This window comes from Branchiostoma lanceolatum, chromosome 5 (genome assembly GCF_035083965.1).
Source record: "Branchiostoma lanceolatum isolate klBraLanc5 chromosome 5, klBraLanc5.hap2, whole genome shotgun sequence".
NCBI lineage: Eukaryota > Metazoa > Chordata > Leptocardii > Amphioxiformes > Branchiostomatidae > Branchiostoma > Branchiostoma lanceolatum.
The window spans coordinates 8,853,625-8,873,176 of record NC_089726.1 but is presented as its reverse complement, the minus strand read 5'-3'; the positions used below and the strand labels follow the sequence as shown (position 1 = coordinate 8,873,176).

The 19,552-nt window shown below is 41.9% G+C and overlaps 1 protein-coding gene across 8 annotated transcripts in view; it reads left to right on the top strand.

The window, feature by feature from the left end:
• The window catches only part of LOC136434859 (uncharacterized), a 30,347-nt gene extending 11,152 nt beyond the window's left edge, over positions 1–19,195 (top strand). The window contains exons 14-36 of one of the 8 annotated variants that reach the window (XM_066427934.1): positions 35–192; positions 583–606; positions 996–1,173; positions 1,841–2,023; positions 2,410–2,508; positions 4,578–4,886; positions 5,537–5,683; positions 6,017–7,403; positions 7,814–7,986; positions 8,362–8,489; positions 9,420–9,687; positions 10,107–10,256; positions 11,595–12,201; positions 12,771–12,909; positions 13,621–13,705; positions 13,983–14,309; positions 14,605–14,898; positions 15,194–15,386; positions 15,886–16,058; positions 16,606–16,801; positions 17,823–17,874; positions 18,180–18,261; positions 18,947–19,195. In XM_066427934.1, coding sequence (XP_066284031.1) covers positions 35–192; positions 583–606; positions 996–1,173; positions 1,841–2,023; positions 2,410–2,508; positions 4,578–4,886; positions 5,537–5,683; positions 6,017–7,403; positions 7,814–7,986; positions 8,362–8,489; positions 9,420–9,687; positions 10,107–10,256; positions 11,595–12,201; positions 12,771–12,909; positions 13,621–13,705; positions 13,983–14,309; positions 14,605–14,898; positions 15,194–15,386; positions 15,886–16,058; positions 16,606–16,801; positions 17,823–17,874; positions 18,180–18,261; positions 18,947–19,072 — 5,478 coding nt within the window. In that variant the 3' untranslated portion in view covers positions 19,073–19,195. The remainder of the gene's footprint in view (positions 1–34; positions 193–582; positions 607–995; positions 1,174–1,840; positions 2,024–2,409; positions 2,509–4,577; positions 4,887–5,536; positions 5,684–6,016; positions 7,404–7,813; positions 7,987–8,361; positions 8,490–9,419; positions 9,688–10,106; positions 10,257–11,594; positions 12,202–12,770; positions 12,910–13,620; positions 13,706–13,982; positions 14,310–14,604; positions 14,899–15,193; positions 15,387–15,885; positions 16,059–16,605; positions 16,802–17,822; positions 17,875–18,179; positions 18,262–18,946) is intronic. The other 7 variants (XM_066427937.1, XM_066427941.1, XM_066427938.1 and 4 more) reach the window with 7 other exon arrangements.
• The last annotated feature ends 357 nt before the right edge of the window (positions 19,196–19,552 follow it).

Below are 19,552 nucleotides of genomic sequence, written 5' to 3'. Positions count from 1 at the left end.
TCATTGATGATTATGTTCTGTCGTGTCACGTCAGATGGGTCCGCTGTACAAGAGTTACAGCCGCGACCTTGTGGACCTGATCAAGGACATGCTGCAGATAGAACCCGACCAGCGCCCGACCGTACGAACCATCCTACGCACAACGTTCATTAAGAAACATGTGTCCAAGTTCCTAGAGGAATCCATCAGAGAGTGAGTTACTTCAAATGTTTCAGGAGAAATACAAAAGGGCTTGTCTTTATAACAATTTAGTCTTATAAAACTTGCAAAATATGATTAACTTAAAGATTGCTTCAGGTACATGTAACCGATGAAATTACGTTACAGTAGTGAAACTTTTGGTATCCTTCTAGACATTGGCATTCAATTAAAGCAAGGTCTTGGAACTGGAATTTTAAATGCATTTGCAAGAAGGAGATCTGCTTGAGAATTCTAAAAGCACTATTGATGCCAGACAAACTGTAAGAAGTTGGTAGGATGTTGAGTTAAACACTGGCTGCTATGTGTCTGCTCAGTTACACTAACATTACATTTCTCGACTAAGACATACTAATAACCATGTGTTGTTTGTCTCTCTCCAAGCTCCTACGGAATGAGGTGCGATGTGTGAGTAACTAACCCGTCCCTGTATCCCGTGTGCCTTCCAACTTCCCCTTTCTCCAGTAGTAGATTCATTTGCAACTTACACTCAATCTGGCACTTATGTTTTGCACTTAAACTTTTGATAACCCTTGATTATCACGCTAATGCATGATTAATTTTTCACAGAATTCAGGCATCAAAATCAGTATTATTTTGCACATTCTGTCGGCTAAACTAGCAGCACAACAAATGCAAAAAATAAGCATTGCCTAAACTAACAGTAGATAACCAAGTCTCAGCCAACAATTTTTCCATTGCCTAAAATCAGTTTATTCTCTTAGTATCTGACTGCTCTCTTTCTTAGATTTGTTACCACTAGAAAAAACTCACCATGATTGAACTTTCGTCTCCAGCCGATTCCCCTCCTCCCCTGCCTGGGATGAGTACAACCAGTACCGCTTCCCCTCCCCTCCCTCCTCCCCCACCCCTACCGACAATGAACAGTCCCTGGAGGAGGAGGGCTCTCCGAAGAAGAGGGTGGTTACCGGACCTCTGGTAGACATTGAAGTCAAAGCAAAGGAGACAGCTAAGGTAATGTTTGGATGAATTACGACTACACTATGTGTGATTTTAGATTATACATTGTTCCTATCCAGCTTTTTTGATGTTCCTTTTCCTCAAGTTGGTAACGTTACTTTGAATTGGATGGTGAATTGGATGAATTTTTGTTTATCTTAGTTTTTTTTTGTTTGGAAGTGATTTTTATGTTTATACTGGTACTGAGAGTTATTCTAATGTGGCACTGCCTATCAGCACTAAGTAGGAGACCTTTGCAAAATTTTGTCATAAAAGACATCTGGACAGGATAGTTAAGAGAAAAAATATTGTTATTAGTAAAACCTGTCCAAGACACCACCTGACCATTGTGGCCACTTTTTCAGTTTCAGGTGGTCCCATAGATAATTTTCCCCATTGACACAAGCATTGAGAATATCTATAGTCTCAACCTGTCTACTGTGAAGTCCCATAAGTGATCACTATAGACAGATTTGACTGTAGAAGTACTGTAAATCACTTTGATATAGCGGCAGGAAAAAATAGCGGTTGGGGGAACAAGGAGTAGGTCACAGACACAGCACTTCAAATATTTGCGATGATGAAATTTTAGTTGTTGACTAGTGACCGTTAAATCAGCTAAGATTAAGTTACAGTTAACAAATCAAGAATTACAGTAAATCTTTATCATCTTCCTTACTAGCCCAAACCATTTGGTGCCCCCGTACGTGTCCCGCCGCTGTCAGAAGCTGTGGAGATCCCCAGGAAACGGCCGCGGGAAGAACCCCCTGAGGAGACCATCGACGATGACATCGACAACATCAGTCAGACCAGCTCGGAGGTGGAACTGATGAGACTGACGGAGGAGTTTCTTAAAGAGGCAGAGGTCAGGCATTGTCTTGTCGGCTATCTTAAGATTCCAAGTCATTGTGGAGTGCTACATGTATGAGCACATTCTTCAAAATAAAAGTACAGAAAACAGTTCATTACATGAATGCTGTACATGTATCTATGGACAGATGTGATGTGCTTATAGAAGGATTGAGGAGTAACCATTAAATCTGTCAAATTGAGTGACTCTGAGGTTTTAATGGTGTATACAATGCTAATAGAGATAGGACTGGCCAGTAATATCTGAACAGCTGAGTCTATGAGCTGCACATTGTCCCTGTCTTTTTCCATGTACAAATCAAAGTAACTAACCTTAATATAGACATCTAATGAATAAAAATGAAGTCATTAATTTTGTTATTGTTACATCGTGCCTTACAGGGCCCAGCTAGCCCAGTGCCCAGTCCTGAACTTCCTCCCCCACCAACTCCAAGGTCTGCCAGGATCATTGCAAGGGAGGCTCCTGATCTTCTCAAGAAGGTATCTTGACTCAAGACGACCTCTATTTTCCTGAAATGTACTATACATGTACCATATGATTATCAGTTACATTTAGAAGTTACCATAGATGGCACAAAACATTTAGTCTTAGCATTGCTTTTAGATCAGCTATTTTCTGCATACATGTATGTCTCAACAACCAGACAGAAAGATTTAAGGTGGAACAGAAGACAGTACTTTGTTGTTCAGATGATGCATGCCGTACAGCACCCTTTACATGCAGTTACAAGTTCTAACCACTTATTATTAACAACATTTCCCCACAGTGGAAAGCTGAGCTTGACTTGGACAATTTTGAAAATGATTCTTTTGACCCAGTCACTTCTACTGAAGCCAATGTCGTAAGTTTTATGTGGTCACACTTTACTTTCATCATCATGCACAGATATGGAGAAAATGCATGCCTTTCAAACTCTATTCTAAGAACATAATTGTTATCAGACATAATGCACCCACAGAAAGCATGGATGGATGTTGATTTTTTGCACTAATCACAATTTACCACAATTTTGCACATGATCATCCAAAATAATTTGAGAGCACATCAATAGAAATGCATGCTCAGTTTTATGAGGCACGTATGTCAAAACTATTTTCTTGTCTGCATGCATGCTCATTACTTGAGATTTTTATTTGCAATATTTTATTGAATGTGCAATACATTTTCGTGGCATGTACATCCAGATTCAAAACACAGAGACTGGGGTGAATGCAGACAATGATGAGGCAGAGTCTGGACTTCCTCCAGACAGTGAACCGTTTGTTCACCAAAGGAGGGAGTCAACAAAGTCGACCAAATCCACGGAATCCGACGGTCCGATAATTCCAGAGACTCTGACAGGAGAGGCGACAACTAATGGAATTTTACCCTGTACGTCAGTGGAACAAAGCCTAGAATCTTTGCCAAATACAGAAAACAAAGCATCTCCCATTGCAACAAAAGATAATGGAGATTCTAACTTTTACGGGGACGATGTACCTGAAGAAGTGATCCCAAAAGATCATAACTTGGAGAGAACGCAGGAAAATGGTGAAGATGAAGAACTGGATGCTCTTTCAGATAAGGAAAGACATGTTAGTGATGAAGAATTATCCATAACTGAAATAGATTCTCAGCAAAATGGTAAGATTACTGAGGTTCATGGTCGACGAGACAGATGTGACACCATCCCTTCCCCAAAGACAATCGATGAAGAATCGGTCATAATGGAGGCAGACTCACAACAAAATGGTGACAGCAAAGAGCCAGATACAGAAAGTTGTGACACCATCCCTTCCCCAAAGACACATGACGATGATCCAGCCATGGTTGAAGCAGAATCTGATGACAAAGAACATCTCCAGTGTGAATCTGTAGAAACCAAATGTGACGCTAATGGTGTGACGACGCCCAACAACCCTGTTGACGCAGTGCCTCCTACAGATGAAGAAACAGAGGTGACAGACCCCAGTCAGGAGCTGCCTGCAGTACTCCTACCACTCCTGATGGTGGATGAGGTGTTTAGACAATACATTTTGGTAACCATCGACCATTTCACTAACCAGTGCCATCTCTCCCCCCCTTCAGTACCCCCCTCCATGCATGACATAGATAAGTGCATGTCAAACCACCAATCATCCTGCATGCCACCAGCTTTATACAGTGCCTACTAACACTGTAGTCTTCCCATTTCAGTGCATCCATAGACGCAGTGTTCCACAATTATCCATCATGCCATCTTTCTCATCAAGCTCTTGTCACTGCAAAATAGTCATGAGTCTCTAGATGCAGTGGTATGATTGATCTTGAGTTTTAAGTGATTATGGTCAGAAATTGTGAAAACTCTCTGACACATGTGAAAAGTACATTTTGTTCAGGTTTTCAAATATGATTCCTTCCAAACAGAAACATATTTTTCTACCTGTATTACCACTTCTATGAAGATATTTACATTTCTTGTTTGTTTCATTTCATTTTGTTTTGTTTTCTTATTCTATGTTGTTTCATTCCTTTTGTTTTGTTTTGTTTTTATTTTGGCAGCATTATTCATTTTAACGCTATATTCCAGGAGAACAAACATGGGCAGAACTTAGCTGATGATCCCGACGACAAGCCTGAAAACACAAGTAAGAGAGGAGTGGACAAACACAAAGAAGGACCCTCAAGAGAGGAGGAGGAAAGATATGTCTCTGCATCGTCATCATCATCATCAGACGACTCTCCACCCGATGATCCCCAGGAACATGGGAGTGTTGTGGAGCCAGAAGATGTGGAAGTGTCTATTCTAATGAACGGGTCAAAAGATGAGCAGATAGATGACAAGATGCTGTCGGAAACTGAGACACCCGCAGAAGAGAAAGATGAAGACAACACTCACGTATGACAGCATAACTCTCGTACTCAATGCAAAAGCCATAATAGTTAGTGCAATATTAGATCATACTGTATATTATTACATTCTAACATACAGTCATCCCTACACTATCTTTTAACAAAACCCTCTATTAAGCTGGGGATAAGGTGAAATAATCAAACTTCTTTACCTTTTTTCCAGCTGTAGCATTGATGTAGAACTTTGGTTATTTGAAGTACAGTCTTGTTTTGATTTCAATTATCCCGAGATTGTAACAGATTCACTCTGCATTCATGTCAGTTAAGTATTGACAAAAGCATCAGCCTGTAAATTCATCCATCCATTAATCCATCCATCCATCCTTCCATCCATCCATCCAATCATCCATCCATCAATCCGTCCATCCATCAATCCGTCCATCCATCCATCCATTCATTCATCCATCCATTCATTCATTCATTCATTCATTCATTCATCCATTCATTCATTCAAGGTTTTAAAAGACACATTGTCAAGGATTTTCCTATAACGTTACCATATTTCATTTCCCCTCTGCTGCTAAACAAGTATAACCCATAGTTTAGTTTATCACTAACATCTTGTATCTTTCCCCCACCCACCATCAGAAGGCCTTCCCTTCCTGAGCTAAAAACTGTCTCATCTCTGTTCTATAGAAGCCCAGAGAAGACACATCATACACCTCGTATGTCAGGAGGAACTTGGACCAAAAGGTCGCAGGTCGAGGACGGAGCCCTCCCAGGGGAAGAGACGTGGAGGAAGTTGGGAGAAGCAGCCCTTCTAGGGCAGTGCACAGAATAGCTGTGAGTACATTAATAATCAATCTTATTTGTATGACATTGTCCATTTGTTACTTACAGATGTCTGATACATTTCCTTCAGGTCATCTTTTGAAGTGCCTTCAATTTCCCTTGTAAAATCATGTGTAATCATCTGATTCTTTAAGGTGGTACAATGGTATTATTGCCTTCAGTAATCATCTTTGAAATTAATAGTACTGCTATGGAGAGTTTAAAACTTTTTTATCTTTATGAAAGCATGGTATATGGACATCATTACTTGAGTTTCAATTTGATATTTGTGTACATTTCTCATTTGCATAATTCTGCATGGATCTTCATGTTTGGTTCACGCAGACAAAAAGATCGCCCAGCCCAGCTTCCTCTGCACCACCGGCCTTGCCTCCTCCACCCAAACAGCCTCTCCTGAGGAGCACCAGGGAGCAGGAGAAAAGCACGGAGAGGAAGAAACAGCACCAGATGGAACACAGCTATGCAGAGTCACCGACACGCTACTCGGTTGAAGTAAAGAAACCCGGCCGAGCCTCTCCTGCTGTGTCTTCAAGCAGAGGAAGTGACAGAGCCTTGCCCCACGAGTCACAAGAAAGCTATGCATCACAACGCACACGCCAGGGGAGAGCCTCGCCTTTCGAGTCACAAGAAAGCTACACGTCACCGCGTGCCCACCAGGGGCGGCCGTCTCCAAAGATGGAAGATGAAGTGTCAGATCCAAGGAGAGCCAGCAGAGACAGACACATAGCATCTGAAGGAAAAAGAGAAAAGCAAGATAGATACAGCCCTCTGAGGCGTGTTGAGCAAGAGAGGGAGGACCACACTGAGAAACATACACGAGGAAGACTGTCTGACTCAAAGTCTCAGGTTAGAGCTGTGCAGGTGGGAGAGTACAGCGCCAAATCTACTAAAGTGGCCACCAAAGTCCAGATTTATCGTGCTGAAGAAGAAGAGGGTCCACAGAGGTCTCCTTCTCAAGACAGTGGCATGGAGAGTATCGAAGAACAGCTGACAAAGCTAGCCCAGGAGTTCCTGACACAGCCAGAGACAAACAGACCATTGAACACGTCACTCCAGTCTCCTCTAACACCAACTGATGGTGACTACGACTGGAGGATGCATGTTGGAGGAACTCTAACACTTGCTGAGAGGAGTGGGGAGTTTTCAGAGGTAGTAGCTCAAATAGATCGTGAAGACGAAGAAGAGAGAGCCACAAAAATTAAAATTAAACAAAATTCTAAAGATGTCAAGCAGCCTTCAACATCTCCAGAGTTCGACAACTCCAAACTCAGGTCAAAGTTAAGTGACGTTGCCAGAAGTAGGTCGGAAGAAAGACTCGATCAGATACCGAAGGTACCCAAAATCTGTGAACCGAGACAGGTTCCCTACGCTTCCCCAATGGTGAATCGAAAGATCCGCAAGCCCCGTTACGAGATAGAGGAGGGTGACGCGGTGGTGTTGAAAAGCACATTGGAACCCTCCGTGCTGACGGCTGCTGAAGCGATTGAGTGGAGTTGTGTGAAGAAAAAGACATATAACCGCGAACTTGTGTACCAGATCCAGTCTTCCAGTAAGGTGGCGCACGGCCTATTCAGGGGGAGGGTGACAATAGAAGGAACGGCAGCCCTGAGAATATTCCCAGCTAAGCCACAGGATACAGGAAGGTACTATTGCACTGCTAGGGATGCAGATGGAAATGAGTCGGAGGGCTACCTGGAGCTTGTTGTAGAAGGTAATGTTCACTCTTACTTCATAAATTGGATATTGAAGTCCTTTCACAAAACAAATCTGTTCTTATCAGCCAATATTTTAGCACTTCTGCTGCTACCTTTTCCTGAAAATCCAAACAAATATGCAGCTTAAAATTTAATGTGACTTGTAAAGGAAGTCTTAGAGTAGAATTGATGTAATTGTTAGACCATACTACTGAAGCACAAAAATGTGATGCCACAAATGATTAAGATCTAGAGATCTCATATAGAATTGAATCCATCAAAAAAGGTTATTTAGATTGTCCAGCCTTAGTTTTTTTCAATTTTTGCTTTAAGGCAATTTTCAAAGTCAGAGTAACATGAAACTGCAAATTTCCTCACTATTCTTATTGTCGACTGCATCCTCACAGAGTTGCCTTTCTTTTTTCAGCGGTGGACAAGCGGCGCTGGTCAGCCCCTGCCAACATGAAGCCTGTGGCTGACCTCACCCCCACCCCTCCCAACACTCCTGTAATCGATGGTTCTCGCAGTCCCAACGTGGAACCCGTCTATCCCAAACCAGACCAGCCTAGCAGAGAGGCGGCTACCCCTGCCGCTGCAACTGTAAGTTAAGCTCACAAACGAAATGCAAAAGTGTACAAAATATGCATGCCAACTGATTTTTGTTTGATTTTAGTTTATGTATAACTTAAACCATCTTTGGTTCAAAAAGATGTCAGACATCTTTAAGTTAAAATTTAGCTAGTGATAAAGATTCAAATAGGTATGTATGACTTCTATGTACCTGTGGAGCTGTGTGTACCAACGAAAGGTACTGAGACTAATGAGGAAATTTGCATTCAGTGCCGTTCCCATTAAGATTTACAACCCAGCAACTCTAGATTCTGAGTTCGATAACAAACCAGTAAGCTACCAATACCACCAATGAATATGACACTTAAAATACATTGTGGAATGACTTCAATTCTTGTTCCCAAGAACCAGGAGATGCCCAGGAGAGGCAGCAGAGGACATTCACCTCATCACAAGCCGTCCATCATCCTGGAGGAGAAGGAGGGGTCCAGCTCTGAGGAGGAGCAGGACAAGAGGAGGTATACTAACAAGAAGTAAAACAATTTTTATCCTTGTTGGTAACATGCACTCTTGGTTTGGAGTGTGTGCAGTGGCTGAACACCTTTCCTTTTTCATACTGCATCTACATTTGTATGGACAAAACGCATGGATAATACAAGATGCAAACTCTTGCATGTTCTGCATGTACAAAACACTTTTCCAACTTTTCATGCGAATCTTTGTCTTGCTGCTGGAGCTTATTTTGCAGTTAATGCATGAGATCTACCTGCATGCTTGGAGTATCCAATGTGATTGATAAACGCAATATTATAATCATGCATTTTACAATCAATTTTATTGGCCATTGAGTGCAGTCAGCATTTGTTTCTTTGGATTGAATACCTGGTAAACTGCCTCAAGGCATAGCACACCAGGTTTGTGTAGAAGAGGACATTGTCAAGCTGCATATCCGGGCAGATTAATTTGATTGACTCATACCAGGGAGAAACCCTGCTCTTTTTGATAAGTGTGGTGTGCTCTTAAATGTGCTGAAGATGTGGCTCTCCTCAAACATGGGACCTTCATGCAATGTCTTATCCAAGGGATGTCCCTAAACAAAGCTAGACATAGTTTAATGTGAGAAAACATCACATTTTTCTGTCTTCTACTGGGTGTACCTAAAAACCATAAGAGACCCCAAGAGGGTTAAATATGTAGTGTACAAGGGGCTAGGACCTTATGTGATGTCCATGCAATAAAAAAAAAACACAGTTATTTCTTCAAGTTATTCCACTTGTTTTAAGACAGAAGGAATTTCTGGCTGCCATATTGGATCGTTGTTGTTTGGGCTCTGCATGTGGATGTTGTTGGTTCATAGACTATAGCATAGCACAATCTTATCATTATCAACTCATAATACTTGTATACAAATCTTTTTTCATCCTCAAATACTGTATCACTAACAGTCCTGACTTCTCCTGTAGCCTGTCCCCTCCTGCCTCTGTGGTATCCAGCCTGACCGGCTCAGCCACAGACCTGCAGCTCATGATCGCCATGAAGGAAAGAGAGCGAGAGAAGGAGAAGGAACGAGAGAAGGAAAGGGAGAGAGAGATGGAGAGAGACAGGGAGAGGAGAAGACAGTCTCCCTCCCCCATGGGGAAGAGGAGGGAGTCTCCGTCCTCCCCAGCCAGGAGGGCCAGCCCCAGCCCAGGAAGGAGCAGCCCTATGGGTAGCAGGGGACAGTCGCCTGAAGTAAGTCTAGTGTACAGAGTCTGTAGAACAGAATCTTAAAGTCTTACACGTTCAGAAAAGAGTGCAAGATATTTCGATCAGAGGAAGTAAATAGCAAGGCTAGCATAATTTTGTTTTGTTTTGAACTATACTGTTTATGTATTAGAATGTTGAATGCCAGTATATTTGTCCTTAACTTTGAAAAAACTTTGAAAATATCATGAAGTAAATAGCAAGGATAAATAAAGTTGTTTTGTTTGAATTTGTGCTTCATGTACTTGGAAAAGGAAAATGATGCTTCAGAATGAATCCAAAGCACATTAAGTGTTTTTTTACATAAAACACATTTAATTTAAAACTTTCCTGAGAATGTTGCCACAGAAGATTTATTGATTTCTTTCTTCCAGTTTTGAGATGTTCTCATGTCTTTTCCTCCACAGGTCCGCCATGCTTACACCCCCATGGTGACCCCGCCCCCCATCCCGGCCCCCCCTGTAGGGGTGTACCTCACCAAGGCCAGCCCCAGGGAGGACTTCAAGGTCAGGGGAAGGTCATCAGGAGGCTCCGACAAGGTCATCTCTCCGACCTCTGTGAGTAGGAGATATGTGGCTTCCTGGGTTACAGAATAGGAGTGATTCAAACTGGACTGGACGAGATCACAGGGCTCATGACATACATGACAGACTGGCTAGAACCGAACAAGACTGACTGAGCAACAGACACATGACAGGACTCTTTGAGACTTGACCGGACCAGAACACACTCACTATCACACGACATTGACTGGCTTAAAGAAGCAGCAGACTAACCTCTAGGCCTCATGGCTGATATAGACCTATGAGAGGACTGGTCAGAACTTGACTGGGCCGGATGCATTGACTAGCTAGAGACTGGAGACGAATGACAGAGCTGAATTGGCATGTATTATGATGAAAGACACATGACAAGGACTGGCAAAAAACTGGACGAGACAACATTGAACATGACATAGTATACCCTGTATTTTGCGGAGTAGAGAATAAACACATAACACGACTGTTTAGATTTAGATTTGGACCAGATCCCATGGATTGGTAACAGACATTGAACTGGACTGATTAAAACTTAAATGGATCAGATAACATCACATCACACTGACTTATTCTCAACTATTACATACAATACATAATGTCTTACATTCTTTACATCTCTCTCTTGCATACTAACAACAATACATTGTACATACAGTATACATGTATGAATACAATTGTATAGTGGACAGTGGAGGACTTGAAGAACACAGAGATGGACGTAGGAACCTTGTATAAATGATAGACAGTTCTTATATGACTCTTGTGGAGCATCAGATATGAATTCTATCATGTTGATATCCGTAATATGAAACTGCATGACTACCAGACGGCTATGTTACTAGATATTTTTGAGATAAGGCTATCAGAACATCCATTCAGCACCAAGGACAAGACCAACCTTTATCATCTCTGTACATTTAATGAATAAGAAGGACATTGAAGAATTAGGGATTTAAATATTCAGACATTGTATTGTTAATCTTTACTTAATTAAGTTAATATTTGTGAGTTATCATCCATTCAGCACCAAGGACAGGAGCAACCATTATCTTTTTTCTGCTCTTTTACTGAATAAAAGAAGTGTATAGAAACTGACATTTTATTGTTAACCTTTACTTAACATAAGGGATTTGCAAACTCTGAGCTATTTTTTCACATTTCTATCTCGCACCAAGGACAGGGTCGACCATTGTTATTGGATTTTACTATTTGCACTTAATGAATAGGGTATTGAAATAGACATGCACTGAACTATCATCTGACATTTTTACAATTTTGACACTTTTCAAACCGGTTCCTGTGGCTCTTATGGCTCCATGTGTTCTGTTTAGTCACAGTTTCTTTCTTCACTTTCAGCCCACAAAAGCTTTCAGCAAGGAAGCAGAGCACGCTCCCCCCATCCCCCCTCTCCCCATACCTTCAGACTTGTGGTCGGAAAAGAAGAGAGAAGAGAAAGCCCCTCTTCAAAATGGCCCCACACTATCCTCCCAACCGAACGTTGCATCCAAGTCCCTCAGCCTGGAGCTCTCAGGCACCAACAAGATGTCCGACACCCTCACCAGTATCTCAAGCTTGTCTACATCCAGTCTAAGGGACACCGTTTTCACCGACAGCATCCGTGCCCCCTCTCCTGTTACTAGGAGAAAACGAGGAATGTCAGGAAAAATCATCCGGGAGGACAGCGAAGTGCTTCTGACCTGTCCTTTTGGAAAGCTGACATCAGCGCAGGAAGTTGAGTGGTACGTCACGAAAAAGGGTGTGTCAGAGCGGACGCTGGTGTACCAAGTTCAGGGCACCGCCATGAGGGTGTCTGTGGGAGATTACCGGGGGAGGACGGCGGTGGAAGGGGAGGCATCGTTACGGATCAACCCGGTGAAGCTGAGCGATGCTGGGGTGTACTGGTGTGTGCTGAAGAGTGGAGGGGTGGAGCTGGATGAAGACTCCATCAGGGTGACTGTACTTGGTAAGAACGCCACCTTTTTTGCATAGTACAAAATGTGTATCGACAAGAAGGCTAAGTTGCTAAATGTTTGTAGATAAGACTATCAGAACATCCATTCAGCACCAAGGACAGGGCCAATCATTTGATTTTCTTCTGTGCATTTAATGAATAAGAAGAACATTTGAAAAATTATAGGTTTAAAGGTTTAGATATCTCATTGTTAATCTTTACGTTGGGGATTTAACTTCCATGCTACCAAAGACAAGGCTAACCATTATCATTTGAAGTATCCAATAGAAGGCAGGGGCGGGCTATCATCAGTAGATTTATTTATTGTCTTTTATGTCTCCTTTAGTTTGCCCTACCTAACGATTTTTTAACATAAAAGATTGCTTTGTTATCATAAAAGATAATGACACGTTTAGCCCCACCTGGTGGCATCAAGGTTAGAGATTTGCGTTTGTTAGCCAATATTGTTTAGTAAGTTGAGTTTTAAGATTTATTTTGCATTTCTATTTTGTAGTTTGTAGTTGACCGTACGAAAGTCACTAGATTTTTTTGTGTCAATAAAGCTTCTATTTTCCCCTTAGCTGGAGGGGTGCGTCGCAGGAGCAGCTTACCTCCGGGGTTGAGCGGCACGTCTCCTGAAGGGAGGTCGAGTGAACTGGATTATGTCTTTCACAAGGCCAGAGGTCGATCAGGCTCGCCTGCCAGCTCTAGGACAAGCAGGTCAGTGAAGTCTGTCAATCAGTACTGTAACTGCATTTAAGTTCACGGGATTTAGTTTTGCGGTAGGGAGAAAATGGAGTGTTGACAGTGTTTTTAAGGGTACCCTTACCCTGTTAGGGGGTGCCAGAACATAGGCATGTCGGAACATAGGGTTATACCCAATCAGGATGAAGACAATTGTTAGTGATGATTTTGATTTTTGTTGGGGTGTTTTGTGCCCTGTATGTATTGCTGTTTGAAGGCGTATTGTTCCCACTGGAGTGTTGGCAGTGGTTTTAAGGGTTAGGATTAGGGCTAGGGTAAGGGTTAGGTGGTGCCAGAACATAAGGTTGTTGGAACATAGGCCTCCATTGATGTTAATCTGCTGGGTTACACAAACCTGCCACTTTGAAAAACCGCAGGTTTGAGAGATCTCTAGTGAACCACCCCCAGTTATGCACAGTTTAGATATTCAGAAGTGCATTATACTGGGGGACATTGGGTTGGAGATCTGTTTGAACGTGTCTTTTTAGGTTGGTGGAACTATGTACCCTGGTGGAATTATGTTTAACTTAGTAGATGTTATACCCAATGACGATGAAGACAATGGTTAATGATAATTATCTTTTTATTACTCTTTGTTTGAGTGTATGATACCTGTTTTATGCCCTGTATGTATTGCTTGTATTGCTATTTAAAGGCGCATTGTTCCGACTCTTGTTTCACTTCCAGTCGGCCAGGCTCGAGTGGTTCCCTGCACAGCAGTCGTTCATTACCGGGGTCAACACCCAACCTCAGGCATACATCTCCCACATCTGTAAGTCTTCAGAATTCCAGCAAAATAACGCTTAGGACACAAAATACTCTCTAAAGCTTTATCAGGATTACATCTTACCCATGATCAGTATCCCATAAAATGTCAAACTGTAAATCATGCAAAGTGACAACTGAAGATGTCCTAGTAAAAGTCTAATGATGCATCCAAAGCTGTTTTTCATGTCAAAAGTTGCAGTTCGAAGGGGATTTTACAGCACCAAGTGGTAGCCCTATTGTGGTAGCTAACTGGTGCCTTTGTTCTCTTTCCATTTTCCCAGCAACAAAGATCACCAAGTCCGTCAGTGGCAGCCACGCGGAGAACTTTTGAGAGAAAAGTGATGGCGGCGGGACCTGGCCTCAGGACTCCCTCCCCCTCCCCTGGCCCTGCACGGTTCACCCCACCCCCAGGCAGGACTCAGTCCCCCTCCCCCACAAGATCCAGCCCCACCCCAGGGAGGGGGAGGGCAGCCAGCCCTGGCAGCGGCATTGCTGTGCGGAGAATCCCCAGTCCAGGGGGCAGCAGTTTTGTGGTAACAACATCAGCACAACCATACTCTCCCAGGAGGTCATCCTGGTCACCTATGTCTTCACAAGAACTCACCAAGGTTTTTAAGTAGTCTAGTTCTGTTTATCTTATCTTTCTATTCTTAAATCATACACTTGTAGTAGAACTGCCTGGCACAGTAAAGTCACCCACGATCACATAGAGCACTAAAGGGTTTTGAATTTAGAAGTTACATATGTAACCATTTTCTTCCCTCTTTCTGTCAACTTTCATTTTATTCCGTAAGACACAAGCATTCTATACAACTCCAGATTTTATTTTGAAGAATTTCCCAGATAACAATGGACAACCCCATCTACATAACTGGTGTTATTTCCCATTGTAATTCTATCCAGTCAAGCCCTAGAGATGCCCCACAACCACTCCCAGCTCTACCACCTGACGCGAGAAAGCAGCTGCGGCCTCTACGGGTCCCTGCCGACAACTACTCCGATGCCATCGAGGGGCACACGGCGCTTCTACGCCTCAGCATCGTGGCCTCAAAAACCCCGCTGACCGACGTGGAGTGGAGTAAGGAGAAGAAGTGGCGGGGCCGCACGCTCGTTTACGAGAGGAAGGGGCCATCGCGGGTAACTAGCTCCTCCCAGTCTGGTGTGCCCAGTCACTCTCCTGCGCTTGTGACCCTGCGGGCAAGTTTGTTCTTACCGACTAACCGATAATCAGCTTTGCTTTTTTTAAGTCTGCCTTTTTGTTGTTGTTGTTGCTGTTTTTTGAGTTGCCGTTTTTGTTGTGTTGTTTTTATTAAATGTTTGTCAATGACTGTATTGTTTTCTGCATACTCATGCAACAAACTCATATGTTTGAGTTTTATGTTTGACTTTTCGCTTTATTGTAGCTGGCTATAAAGACTATCTTAAAGCGAAAGTTTGTTTTTTCCCCTGTTCTGTACTTTACAATTTTCATAAGATGTTATTTTTTTTGCAGGTTGCCCATGGAAACTTCAGAGGTAGAGCTTTTATTGACAGTGATTTCGAGCCCCACCTCCGCGTCCAGCCGTGTAAGTTCAGCGACACGGGGATGTACTGGTGCAAGGTCACGTCTCAGGGAAGGGTCACCCTGGAGGAGAACGTACATCTTACTGTGGACAAGGAGGGATCGCCAAGGTCTCCAAGACAAAGTAAGGATCTTCTTAAAGGAAAATTTTAAAGTTCAGCTCATTGGGTATTAAACATTCCCCTTGAACAAGTTTGCAGTGGGTAGTCTTGGTTGTACTAGAGTATATAATAAATTTTGATCAAATAGAAAGTAAAGTTGCAAGATGAAATAAAAGGCAGTAGTTGTCTCAACAGATGGCTGGTCTCTTTTAGGTAAAAGATTGAGAGAAAAAGACAAAAAGAGTTGATTAAACTCTTACATGTTCTCTGCTGTTTCATATCCTCGAAATATATTGTAATGATCACTACAAATACTGCTTAATCTTTATTTCATTTTATCGAGATTGTAACAAAGCAATCACCTGGGCAGCATTGGTCACCCAGGCAGCATTGTTGATGTTGGGGGCCATATAACATACAGTTGAACATTCACAGTTTCCACAATTTGATAGGTTTCTTAGACCACATTTATGTAGAGTACAACTACAACACTACTGATGTTATGGCTGTGTTGTTGCTTAGCATCCCCAGGTAGACAGAAAGTAGCCGGCTCCCCCAGGAGTGGCATGTTGTCAGCCCGGAGTGAGTCCAGCCTGGTGGACGCAGCAAGACAACAGTTTGAACAGATGGCCAAGTCAAGCTCAGAGACAAAACTCAACACCAGCACCAGCTTTGGTACCCCAGGCAGTCTTAAAGTGAGTCTAGATCCTTCATTCATGTGTGACAGTATCTGTGAAGGCATGTTTCATTTTTAAAGATTAGACTTTTCTCTTATATGTGTAGTCATAGTTGTTTTCCCTCTTGGTCCTTTTTCCCTGTAGCTTGTCTTCTCATGCCTTCCAAACTATAGGTAATTCAATGAATGCTTTTTGTAATATTGACACCAATCTAAATCATTCCATCTATATCATATTTTTCATTGGAAGATATTTGAACATCTGTCATCCACATGACATGAGTGATGTTTTCAAGGACTTAACTTAGGACTCAAGCCCTTGCAGGTTACAGCTTCAGAAGTTTTGGATTGTAGCATTGCATATCCTTCATGTGAATGAACTTTATTGCTCAACAATTGTACATGGTACAATGTATTGCATTAAATCAGCAATACTGCAATGCTAATCTATCCTAATTCTAACTACAAATATTATCAATAACAGTATAATTGATTACAATGTAGTCATGTATGGGTGATTCGATCTCGCATAGTACTGATGTCCCCCATGTTTTGCGCTCCACTAGAGAGATTCCTACGTCAAATATCAGCAAGCCTTGATGAGGAAGGAAAAGGAAGAAAACCTGCAGAACTCTAAGGATGATGACTCCAGTAGTGACAGCAGTAGTGAGAGTTCTGGTGCCTCTGACTCCACCCCCGACACTGTGGTGGCTGCCAACGGACCTGTCAACGCTTTCAGGGAGGACTCAGGATATGATAGTAGTAAGTTTACTTAATCATCAATTACTATTTGGTAAAACTCATTGTAATCTGTAGCAAACATGTAACATAGGTTTGTGGAAGATGTTAACTTTACTGAGAGCGTACAGTGATCAAGTTTTCCAATGCTGAAAGCAATAGTTGTCTTTTCCAATGCTGAAAGCAATAGTTATCTTTTCCAATGCTGAAAGCAATAGTTGTCTTTTCCAATGCTGAAAGCAATAGTTGTCTTTTCCAATGCTGAAAGCAATAGTTGTCTTTTCCAATGCTGAAAGCAATAGTTGTCTTTTCCAATGCTGAAAGCAATAGTTATCTTTTCCAATGCTGAAAGCAATAGTTGTCTTTTCCAATGCTGAAAGCAATAGTTGTCTTTTCCAATGCTGAAAGCAATAGTTGTCTTTTCCAATGCTGAAAGCAATAGTTATCTTTTCCAATGCTGAAAGCAATAGTTGTCTTTTCCAATGCTGAAAGCAATAGTTGTCTTTTCCAATGCTGAAAGCAATAGTTATCTTTTCCAATGCTGAAAGCAATAGTTGTCTTTTCCAATGCTGAAAGCAATAGTTGTCTTTTCCAATGCTGAAAGCAATAGTTGTCTTTTCCAATGCTGAAAGCAATAGTTATCTTTTCCAATGCTGAAAGCAATAGTTGTCTTTTCCAATGCTGAAAGCAATAGTTGTCTTTTCCAATAGCTTTTCATGAAAATGTTGGTGACTGTAAGTTAACAAAAGATACTCCTTGCTTTGATGTGATAGTGTTTGGTTGTTTTGAATAGTTTTTCTCTAATTTCTGTCCCTTTACCTGACATGCGGCACAAGGACGTTTCACAGAATGTATTGACTAATCTTGCACTAGAAAGGTATGTTCATTTTGAAAACAAATTGTATGGTTCAGATGACTCCTTAAATTAAATGTTTTTGATTCCTCTATTTCAAAATCTAATGCATCAGTGATGTAACTTTGTAAGGCAAGGGGCTTCACAGTATCAAGTTGACGTATCTTAATATCATCTTGTTTCCACTTTCAGCCCAAACATCAAGTACTTCAGGGTTACTCACAACAATCACACAGCTCAAAAGGTATGATGGCAATATTTATGGTGAACCTTTAGATGTCATTGCATTGTAGTCTTGGGTCTTGTAGAAAATAAGCATTCAGACATTTTCAAACAGTCAAGCAATTTGACAGCCTGCGCCGCTCCATTTATTGAATGGAGACCTTTTTGTACACTCTTGCCCAACTGAGCTAAGTACAGGTCACAACAAAGACATGTTTACAAACATACACAGTTGGTAGGAGTATTGTATAAATACACGCAATGGTTACTTATTTTTGGGTAACAGAGGGATTTCTAGCCTTTTCACCACCCATTCTTGTCTCACAGACAGTGTATCAAGGGCCTTGGGATTGAGATACTGATGAAAGCCTACTCCATCATTGACTCAGGGGAGGACCTAGAGGTAAAGGTAACTTCTGATTTCTGTGTCTGATACCTGACTGTATCTTTCCATGTGTTGGCAAGGCATAAGAAAAATTAAGGCATATGGGCTAGGTATTAATATCCACAATTTACATTAAACTCAGTGTTATATGTTCAGAAAATTTAGTTTTGTAGATTTTGTTCTTAGGAAATTTGAGCAGGGGCTGCCAAGTTATTTTCACCCTTTTGAAATCTATTCCGTTTTGAATTTGAGAAAAACTCGGCTTTGCTGTAATTTTACTCAAGAATTGATAGTATACTGGCCAATGCTAATGCAGTGAGAAGCAAAGATTTCAGGCCACAACGACATTGCTACTGCTACATATACAACCAGCGGGCCTGGTATGAAATGATGCTTTAGGGCAGTCTTGGAGATGACATCTGACTGGCAGTCAGATGTCATCTCCAAGCAGGTGGCAAGACAATATCCAAAGGGCAAAAATAACACCCATTGGCCACCGGAGATCTGCCTTCACTCAAATAGGGAGGAGCAGTTCTTTTCAAAAATGGTATCGTTGCCCCTCCTAATGTTGCCTTATCAAAAGCAAATTGGACACTGTTTGGCCCTGTGGATACTATCTTGCCACTGGTAGATCTGCTTGGAGATTAAGTCAGAAGGATGGAAACATGTAATCACTGACTTGTGATGTTTCATTTTCCCGCCTTTGTAGAACCAGCTGGTGAACTTGATGGGCAGGGCCAGGTTTGAGCTGTACGCAGACAAGGTGTGGCAGCTCCGCTTCCTGGAGAAGTCACAGCTCAACACCGAGGCCAACTCTGACACCATCCCATTATAGACTTACAGCACGGGTTACCAATACTGTAACATACACGGGGTCACTGAACATGTATAATGTAGAGCTGTATTTCAGACAGACTAGGTTAAAACTTTCAGTTTTTTGCCTGAGAAGGCTCTAATACTGTAAGGCTGCACCAAGTAATTTTTATGGATGACGTCCTTTGTAGACCCAGCATCTAATGCGAGAGCGCGAAAAAAAAACAAGAAGGGCCGAAAAAAACAAGATGTCCAGATTTGAAATATCATAGTCGACGACGCATGTTAGGACACAAATTGAATGAGAGAACACAGTGTAACAACTAAGAATTCTTTTATTCATCAGGAAAACAGCAATAATTTGAATAAATCAGTTGAAGTTGAACAGCAGTTGTTGTCCTGTCCTGTTTCTTTCCATATTCCATTGATTTTGCAGGCCTACAGAATCACAGTTTATTAAAAAGGACCTCTTTGGTCATAGTTACAGGCAGCGGAATTTCTT